Below are 10,168 nucleotides of genomic sequence, written 5' to 3' on the forward strand. Positions count from 1 at the left end.
GCACGGTCAGACGGCATAACGATCCATATCGCTCTCGGACGGTGGAGAGTGTCAAAATCGCCATGGAGGCTCATAGGTGCTGTAGTTGAGTCTTGCTGTGTTTAATACTATCTTAGATGTGCAACTCATCAAAGTATTCTCTTCATTTTTGTTGAGCAACAAGTATTCTCTTCATGTGTTCTTTGATCTCCTCATCACCATTTTAAAAAAAAAACAGGCAACGCTCGTTAATGGGCCATATTAGCCGGGCCAGCTACTCGCTTCCTACCCATTTTCGCCGGCACGCGGGTCCCACTCATCAGCCAGCAGCAGGATCCCATCCCCGCAATCCCGTTTCTCGCTTCCCCTCCAAGAAGAAGAAAGCCGGCGACGAGCGAGTCAAGAGTCAAATCTCTCTCCGCGGCACCAACCACCTCCCCCACCCCCCTCCCGCCGCAGCCCAAATCGGCAGCGACCAAATCCCCCCAGCCCCCGCCCCCGCCCCAAACCCTAGCGCGCCAATGCCCCTCTAGCCAGCCCCCTCCCACCCGACCCGATCGCGGGGGCGGCCATGGATCCGGGCGGGGCGATGCTGCTGGAGGACTTCGGGCAGCGGGTGGACCTGACGCGGCGCATCCGCGAGGTGCTGGCCAACTACCCGGAGGGCACCACCGCGCTGCGGGAGCTCATCCAGAACGCCGACGACGCCGGGGCCTCGCGGGTCCGCCTCTGCCTCGACCGCCGCGCCCACGGGGCCCGCTCGCTGCTCGCCCCGGCCCTCGCGCAGTGGCAGGGCCCCGCCCTGCTCGCCCACAACGACGCCGCCTTCACCGACGACGACTTCGCCAGCATCTCCCGCATCGGCGGCAGCAAGAAGGCCTCCCAGGCCTGGAAGACCGGCCGCTTCGGGTATGCGCGCTCTCTGTCCCCTCCCTCTCTCCCCCTCACTAGTCGCCCCCACCGAGCTCTGCTCGGAGCTGCCAATTGCAATCTGAGCTTCCCGACTATTGGGATTGAACCAGTGCGTGTTCATTTTCTAGTGGCGTTGTCACCTATGAATGCTGCTGCTGCTGTTTTGTGTTCTGATGCCATGACCGTTTCAATATGTGCCCCATGATCGTGATCACTAATGGTTGTAAGCGAATGCTTCAAAATGCTTAGTATGGATATTGTCGATGCCCCTGCACAAGTTCATTTGCCATGTGATTAAGTTCAGTTCGATTGCTGCCCTTGTTACTCATTTTGTTATGTTTGCCTTTCTATCTGATCTGAAGCACAGAGGGATGCAAATGTTTTATTATACATAGTAGTTCTAGAAACCAGGGCCATGCGTTTACTAAGTTGTTATCTCTATAAAACTTCTGAAGCATGTTATTCGAACTGTTTTGTTGATGCTCATGCACCCCCGTAGTAACCCATGGTTTATGTTTCTGCAGCATTGGTTTCAACTCGGTGTACCACTTGACCGACTTGCCATCATTCGTGAGCGGCAAGTATGTTGTCATGTTTGATCCTCAGGGCGCTTACCTTCCAAATGTGTCGGCGGCAAATCCTGGGAAGCGCATAGACTATGTCAGTTCTACGGCACTTACATTGTACGGTGACCAGCTCTCGCCCTATCGTGCATTTGGCTGCGACATGAAAGCGCCATTTCAAGGAACCTTGTTCCGTTTCCCTTTGCGGAATGCTGAGCAAGCATCCTCTAGCCGGTTATCAAGACAAGTGTACACAGAGGATGATATCTTATCTCTTTTCGCTCAACTGTACGAAGAAGCTGTATACAACTTGCTTTTTCTTAAAAATGTCCTCGCACTTGAAATGTATGTGTGGGAACCTGATATGGGTGAGCCAAAAATAGTATACTCTTGCGCCTTACAATCACAGGATGACAAATTGTCATGGCATCGCCAAGCTCTAATCAGGTTCTCTGGCACTTCTGCTGAATCTGTTGAGCAGAAGATAGATTCCTTTTCTATGGATTTTGTATCGGAGGCATTCCTGGGGAACAAGTTTGAGAAAAAGAGCCATACCTATTTTATTGTACAGGGAATGGCATCTGCATTAAGTAAAATAGGTATTTTTGCAACTGGTGCTGCCAAGGAATATGATCTTCACCTACTGCCCTGGGCTTCTGTTGCTGCTTGCATCTCCAAAGTGGAGCCTGAGGTAATTCTCGATTCATTTTCAGTTTACCAGCCTAGACTAGCTATGCTCCTGTAGCTATGTAGAAATTGCTTTTTGTTCAGTTTACAAACCATGGACATATTTTTTTCTCTTTGACATGTTTCCTGCTTTTGATTGACTCGTGACCATAATAGTTGTTATCAATGCATGCCTTGTTAATGGAATGGAACTTGTGAATGTGATTGTGTGAACTGTAAAGCTTGTTAGTTTCCATCTGATTTTGCACTTAAACTATTAAGATGGGTGCGTGACCACAACTCATAGAATTGCATGCATTTTTTTGGCCTATTAGCTGTGGCTAATGTAGTGACCATTTCTTTCATTGGTATGCTCTTCGGTAGTTCGGTGGCAACAGCTGGGCCCAAACTGTTGTTATCTGCTGTTGCTTCATTGCAAAAAGTAAATAAAAAGAAATTACATCAACGACAATGCCCTTATGTAAAAGAGTGGTTCTATATAATCTGTAGTTCTTTTTGTTTTATGTTCAGTGATGAAGTCTGCACCTATACACTTCAATGATGAGACATAGTTCCTAGAACTGCAAATAATTTGTTTGATTTATGTTGCAAAATGAACATCATGTTCTGGCACTGTAGCACATTTTCCTAATGCTTGGCGCATTATTCCAGTATTTTGGTTTTTTGCTTCATAGTGTTTTCCCTGTTTTTACGCTTTATGGCAATTACTGAATTTTACAGGATATTAATCTCAGACAAGGTCATGCATTCTGTTTTCTTCCTTTGCCAGTAAGGACCGGACTATCTGTGCATGTGAATGGTTATTTTGAAGTTTCGTCCAATCGACGTGACATTTGGTATGGAGCTGACATGGACAGGGGTGGTAAGCTCCGTTCTGATTGGAACAGGCTACTGCTGGAAGATGCTGTTGCTCCATTGTTCAGAGAACTGTTGCTGGCGTTGCGGACACTTACAGACTCCACAATACTGTATTATTCTTTATGGCCAACTGGTTTATTTGAGGAACCCTGGAGTATTCTTGTGGAACAAATTTACAAAGTTATCTATACCTCTCCAGTTTTGCATTCAGAGATCAAAGGTGGGACATGGGTATCACCGGCTGAGGCTTTGCTTCATGATGAGGGCTTTTCAAGAAGTAATGATCTTAGTGAAGCTCTTGTATTGTTAGGCATGCCTGTTGTTCGTGTACCAAGTGCAATTGTTGATGTGTTTTCGAAATTCTATATGAAGTCTACGGTAAAACGAGTTGCTCCTGCTGCAGTGAGGCATTTTCTCCAAGATTTTGTAAAGCTTGGTACATTAGGAAAATCTCATAAGCTAATATTACTGGAATATTGCCTTAGTGATCTGGACAGTGCTGATATTGGTAAATGCATGAATGGCCTCCCACTGATTCCACTAGCAAATAAGCAGTATGGGATTTTTTCTGAGATTTCACAAGAGAGCACCTACTATGTCTGTGATAAGACAGAATATGACCTCCTTTCTGCAGTTGGTGACAGAATAATTGACCGAAGCATTCCCCCTGTATTACTAGACAAGCTGTATCAGATAGCCAATAACTCTCAGGTGAATATTTCACCCATTGATGGTCTAATCTTTCTTCAATTCTTCCCCAGGCTATTTCCTCCTGGATGGAAGTGTAAAAGCCGAGTTCCTTGGGATCCATCATCGGGTGTGTCATCTCCTACGGCAGATTGGTTTAAACTTTTTTGGCACTATATTGGGAAACATTCTTATGACCTTGATTTGTTTAGTGACTGGCCTATACTGCCTTGTACCTCTGGACACCTTTACAGAGCATCTACAGCATCAAAGTTAATTGAAACAGAGTCACTATCTAGTTTGATGAAGGAACTTTTGGCCAAGTTAGGTTGCAAGATATTAGACACCAAGTATTTACGTGTGTATCAACAGCTTTCTCATTATGTATATGATGGTGATGCAACTGGAGTTCTTAATTCAATCTTTGGGATTGCCTCGCTGGAGGGAGTCGATGTGCATGCACTGTTTCAACGCATCAAGCCTGGTGAGAAAATTGAGCTGTACCAGTTTCTTCTAGATCCGAAATGGTACATAGGAGTCTGCCTTTCTGACATGAACATAAAGCTATGCAAAAAGTTGCCCATCTTCAGAGTATTTGATGGAGGATCTCACAGTTCTTATGGCTTCTCAGATTTGTCCAGTTCAAAAAAGTATCTGCCACCTCTTGGTGTTCCTGAACACCTACTCAAGTCTGATTTTGTGTTCTGTATATCCCCAAGCAACGAAGATATCATAATGAGGTATTATGGTGTTGAACGTATGCCGAAATCAGTCTTCTACCAGAGGTATGTTTTGAACAAGTTAGATGAGTTGCAAGCAGAGGTTCGTGATTCAGTTATACTAGCCATCTTGCAAGATCTGCCCCAGCTGTCCTTGGAAGATCCAAGGTTCAAGGAAGGCTTGAAAGTCCTTAGATTTGTGCCGACCATTAATGGGACCTTGAAAAGTCCTCAGTCTCTTTATGATCCTCGAGTGGAAGAACTCTATGCTCTTCTCCAGGAATCAGACTGCTTTCCCAATGGTTTATTTCAAAACCCAGATGTTCTTGATATGTTACTCTGCTTGGGGCTTAGAACTTCTGTTTCTACTGATACTATTATAGAAAGTGCTCGGCAAATTGATTCATTCGTGCGCAAAGATCAAGAGAAGGCTCATTCAAGGGGTAAATTGCTTCTTTCATATCTTGAAATTCATGCTCACAAATGGAGTGTAAATAAGGCATTTGATGCCCGGAAGAAGGTGAATAATATGTTTGCGAAAGTCACTACTGCACTGAGGCCTCGTGATACGTCTTGGGAATTTGATCTCGAGAAGTTCTGGAGTGATTTGAGAATGATTTGTTGGTGTCCTGTGTTGGTCACTGCACCAAGCCCAGCCCTGCCATGGCCTTCAGTATCATCGATGATCGCTCCACCAAAGCAAGTAAGGCTGCAGGAAGATATGTGGATTGTTTCTGCTAGCTCACGTATACTTGATGGCGAATGTACTTCCTCAGCTTTGTCTTACAGCTTAGGTTGGTCATCTCCTCCTTCTGGAAGTGTAATTGCTGCTCAGTTGCTTGAGCTGGGTAAGAACAATGAAATTGTGACTGATCAAGTCCTTCGGCAAGAGTTAGCATTGGTGATGCCTAAGATTTATTCATTACTGACTAATTTGATTGGTTCTGATGAAATGGATATTGTCAAAGTGGTTCTAGAGGGCTGCAGATGGATTTGGGTGGGCGACGGATTTGCAAAAGTTGATGAAGTTGTTCTAAGTGGCCACCTTCACCTTGCGCCTTACATTCGTGTCATTCCAATTGATTTAGCAGTTTTCAAGGACTTGTTCTTGGATCTTGGCATAAAGGAGCACCTCGACCCTGTGGATTACGCTAGTATTCTGACCAGAATGGCCATGAGGAAAGCCATGGCTTCGCTTGAAGCTGAAGAACTAAGGACAGCTGTGTTAGTGGTGCAGCATCTAGCTGAGTTCCGGTTTCAGGATCAGCAAACACAGATATATTTACCTGATTCTTCAGCTAGGCTCTGCCTATCTTCAGAACTTGTATTTAATGATGCTCCTTGGCTTCTTGACTCTGGTCATGACATCATTGGTGATGCATCCAGCATTGCTTTCAGCCCACAGAAGTATGTTCACAATTTTGTGCATGGTAATATTTCCAATGACGTGGCAGAAAGGCTAGGTGTTCGCTCCCTTCGCCGTCTCTTGCTTGCTGAGAGTTCCGATTCGATGAATTTGAGTTTATCAGGGGTTGCTGAGGCTTTTGGACAACATGAAGATTTGACTACAAGGCTCAAGCATATTGTTGAGATGTATGCAGATGGTCCTGGGATTCTCTTTGAGCTGGTACAGAATGCAGAAGATGCTAAAGCTTCTGAGGTTGTGTTTCTTTTGGATAAGACCCAGTATGGTACTTCATCCATCCTTTCACCTGAAATGGCTGAATGGCAGGGGCCTGCTCTCTACTGCTTTAATGACTCAGTTTTTAGTCCACAAGACCTTTATTCCATCTCACGAATTGGTCAAGACAGCAAACTTGAGAAACCTTTTGCAATAGGAAGGTTTGGTCTTGGCTTCAATTGTGTCTATCACTTCACAGACATGCCTGGATTTGTTTCTGGTGAGAATATTGTCATGTTTGATCCACATGCCCGTTATTTACCAGGAATATCTCCTTCTCATCCAGGTTTAAGGATAAAGTTTGTAGGACGGAAGATCTTAGAACAGTTCCCTGATCAGTTCACACCATTCTTACACTTTGGTTGCAACCTGCAACAGCCATTTCCAGGTACACTTTTCCGGTTTCCTCTTAGGAATGAAGCTGCTGCTTCTAGAAGTCAAATAAAGCGCGAACAATATGCAACCCAAGATGTGGAGATGCTTTTCTCTTCATTCTCTGAAGTTGTATCCGAGGCTCTACTTTTTCTCCGCAACGTTAAAAAGGTAACTCTATATGTCAAGGAGCATGACTCCCAGGAGATGCAACTTGTTCATCGTGCTTTGAAGCAGAACAGTTCCGAGGTCTCCAAAGAACCACATGCACTTAATACGATGCTTGCATTTGTACATGGAAATCAATCATCAGGAATGGATAGGAATACTTTTTTCAATAGGTTGAATAAGACAAAAGACAGTGATTTACCCTGGAGTTGTCAAAAAGTTGCTATTCTTGAGCAAAGCCCTACTGTCCACTTGATGCATTCATGGATCTTAACCGAGTGTATAGGCGGGGGTCATGCTAGAAAGTTGTCAACTGCTTCTGATAGTAAATCTCATTTCTTTGTTCCCTGGGCATCAGTAGCTGCATATCTGCATTCTGCGAGTGTTGACGATACCAAAGAACTGTCTGGTGAAGCTGAAGTTAACTGTGATGATTCTGTTCCTAAGCATCTAGCTCTCCAATCTTCTCAGAGCAGGAATTTGTTTGAGGGTCGGGCCTTTTGTTTTCTTCCTCTACCAATCAACACTAGCATACCAGTGCACGTAAATGCTTATTTTGAACTATCTTCAAATCGAAGGGATATCTGGATTGGAAATGACATGGCCGGGGGAGGAAGAGTGCGATCAGAATGGAATCTTGCACTGCTGGAAGATGTGGCTGCTCCTGCTTACGGCCACCTCCTTGCAGCCATGGCAGAAGAACTTGGTCCCTCTGATCTGTTTCTCTCATTTTGGCCTACTGCTGTAGGTGCAGAGCCATGGTCTTCCATGGTGAGGAAGCTTTATGTATCAATCGCGGAACTTGGACTTAATGTTTTGTATACGAAAGCTCGAGGTGGCCATTGGGTGTCAACAAGGCAAGCTATTTTTCCTGATTTCAGTTTCTCAAAGGCAGCCGAGCTGGCAGAAGTTCTCTCGCAAGCTGGTTTGCCTTTGGTATCTGTATCCAAGCTGATAGTAGACAGTTTCATAAATGCATATCCATCAGTTCATCTCCTGAATCCTCATTTGCTAAGGAACTTGTTGATCCGACGGAAGCGTGGGTTCAAAAGCAGAGAAGAGGCCATACTTGTTCTGGAGTATTGCTTGAGTGATATCGATGATCCTTCCCTTTCTGATAAATTGCACGGATTGGCTCTTCTTCCTTTGGCAAATGGATCATTCACAACATTCAATAACCGAGGGGAGGGTGAAAGAGTATTCTTTGCTTCAGAAATGGAATTTGACTTTCTTAAGGATTCAGTACCACATCTTGTTATTGATAACTCTTTACCAGATAGCGTTTTGAAGAAGTTGTTTGACATAGCTTCTTCTGCACGGTCAAACATGTACTTATTTACGTGCAATTTCCTTCTTGAGCTGTTGCCCAGGATTTTGCCACCTGAATGGCAGCATGCTAAGCAGTTATCTTGGTTTCCTGAACAGCAAGGCCAGCCAAGCGTGGAATGGATGATATCACTTTGGAATTTCTTGCGTCATTCATGTGAAGATCTTTCAATATTTGCAAAATGGCCTATACTACCACTTGTAGATGGCAAGCTTATGCAACTTGGCAGTGCTTCAAATGTAATAAGAGATGATGGTTGGAGTGAAAATATGCACTCATTGCTTCAGAAACTGGGCTGTTTCTTTCTGAGACCTGATATGCAGATAGAGCACCCCCAGTTAGCTAATTTTGTTCAGGAATCCACTGCAGCTGGTGTTCTGAATGCTGTGCATTCTGTTGCTTCTAATGTCCAGGATATTAAGGAACTTTTCGAGAGTACTTCATTGGCAGAAACACATGAGCTCCGTAGTTATATTTTCCAGTCAAAGTGGTTTTCAGGGAATCAGATAAACATTTCACATATGAATACAATCAGGAACCTCCCCATATTTGAATCTTATAAATCTAGGGAGCTTGTTAGTTTGGCAAACCCTAGAAAATGGCTTAAACCCGACGGTGTACATGAGGATCTGTTGAATGGAAGCTTTATAAGAACTGAATCTGAAAAGGAAAAGTCGATTTTAGTATCATACTTTGATATCAGGGAACCTGAAAAGGCTGAATTTTACAAGGATCATGTGCTTCCTCGGATGTCAGAGTTTCTGTCACAGCCAGCTGTTGTTTCAGCAATTGTTCGTGATGTGAAGCTGTTGATAGAAGACAATAGTTCTGTGAGAGCAGCGTTGTCTGAAACCCCTTTTGTGTTAGCAGCTAGTGGAGCATGGCTACATCCTTCTAGGTATCTCTCTCTCTCTCTCTCTGATATTTGAGAATGTGTATTTGGGTTGGTAAACCTTATCTTCTTGACTTGTATGCTCCAGCAGCTTTTATTAGCATTTGCACTAGGATGAGGTTTCAATGACTTAAATATTGATGTTCATCTTTTCTTTTGTCCTTTGCTCTCTAGACTTCAGTATGAATAACACCTATTTTTCTTCAGGCTTTATGATCCTCGTGTGCCAGAGTTTCGTAAGTTGCTGCACAAAGAAACCTTCTTTCCTTCAGAAAAGTTCATGGCAACTGAAATAATTGAACTGTTGGCAAGTTTTGGACTGAAAAGAAAAATGGGTTTTAGTGCTTTGCTTGACATTGCAAGGTCAGTTTCACTGGTGCACAATTCGGGACAAGATGATGATGCATGTGCGCATGGGCAAATACTACTTACCTGTCTAAATGTTCTTGAATCAAAGATGTCAAACATGGAGGACAAGGACACTTTCCATGAGGAAGTTGATCTCGAAGCTTCTAAAACTGATGAAAATTTGGAAGCAGTAAATGAAGTGGGTAGTTGTGACCCAGACCCAACTATTATGTCTTTATTCTCAAACTTTGATCTTGACCTACCAGAGCATGAGTTTTGGTCAGAGCTGAAAAATATTTCTTGGTGTCCTGTCCATGTTGCACCACTTATTAAAGGTCTTCCATGGCTCGAATCAGAAGATCATGTAGCACCTCCAGTCATTACAAGGCCGAGATCACAAATGTGGCTTGCTTCATCAAAAATGCGGATACTGAATTCCGATTCTTGTTCCATGTACCTGCAAAGAAAACTCGGTTGGTTAGACCCACCAAATGTGAATGTTTTATTGTCCCAGTTAGTTGAGCTTTCCAAGTCTTATGATGAACTCAAGATGTTTTCTGAAGACACATCCATCGATGCTGTCCTACAAAAGGAGATCAAACTAATCTACTCGGAATTGCAAGATATCGTTGACAGTGGCGATGCCCACATTCTGAAAGAGAATCTGGATGGGATTTCATGGGTCTATATAGGGGACAGGTTTGTGCCTCCACATGCACTTGCATTTGAATCGCCTGTAAAGTATCATCCTTATCTTTATGCAGTTCCGTCTGAACTGTCAGAATTTAAAAAGTTACTCTTCAAGTTGGGTGTGAGGCAGACATTTGATGCAACAGATTATCTCAATGTACTTAGTCGCTTACAAGGTGATGCCAAAGGAGAGCAATTGTCTGCAGAACAACTGAGTTTCGTTCATTGTGTTTTGGAAGCATTTGTGGATTGTTATCCTGACAGTCAAGCAGCTGATGCTTTACT

The 10,168-nt window shown here is 43.9% G+C and overlaps 1 protein-coding gene across 1 annotated transcript; it reads left to right on the forward strand.

Moving 5' to 3' along the window:
- The first annotated feature begins 371 nt into the window (after positions 1-371).
- On the forward strand, positions 372-6,644 carry LOC125540289 (sacsin-like). Its single transcript, XM_048703894.1, has 4 exons — positions 372-888; positions 1,416-2,145; positions 2,862-6,306; positions 6,465-6,644. Exons 1-4 carry the CDS (start codon positions 551-553, stop codon positions 6,497-6,499), a joined length of 4,548 nt encoding a protein of 1,515 aa, XP_048559851.1. The 5' UTR covers positions 372-550; the 3' UTR covers positions 6,500-6,644.
- Positions 6,645-10,168: the final 3,524 nt, after the last annotated feature.

The sequence above is a fragment of the Triticum urartu genome, chromosome 2 (genome assembly GCF_003073215.2).
Source record: "Triticum urartu cultivar G1812 chromosome 2, Tu2.1, whole genome shotgun sequence".
NCBI lineage: Eukaryota > Viridiplantae > Streptophyta > Magnoliopsida > Poales > Poaceae > Triticum > Triticum urartu.

Excerpts from the sequence above, each read along its gene's own strand:
- LOC125540289 (XM_048703894.1), top strand. The coding sequence starts at position 551 with ATGGATCCGGGCGGGGCGATGCTGCTGGAGGACTTCGGGCAGCGGGTG. Across the intron at positions 889-1,415 it reads TGGAAGACCGGCCGCTTCGG|CATTGGTTTCAACTCGGTGT; the intron begins GTATGCGCGCTC and ends ATGTTTCTGCAG. Across the intron at positions 2,146-2,861 it reads TCTCCAAAGTGGAGCCTGAG|GATATTAATCTCAGACAAGG; the intron begins GTAATTCTCGAT and ends TGAATTTTACAG.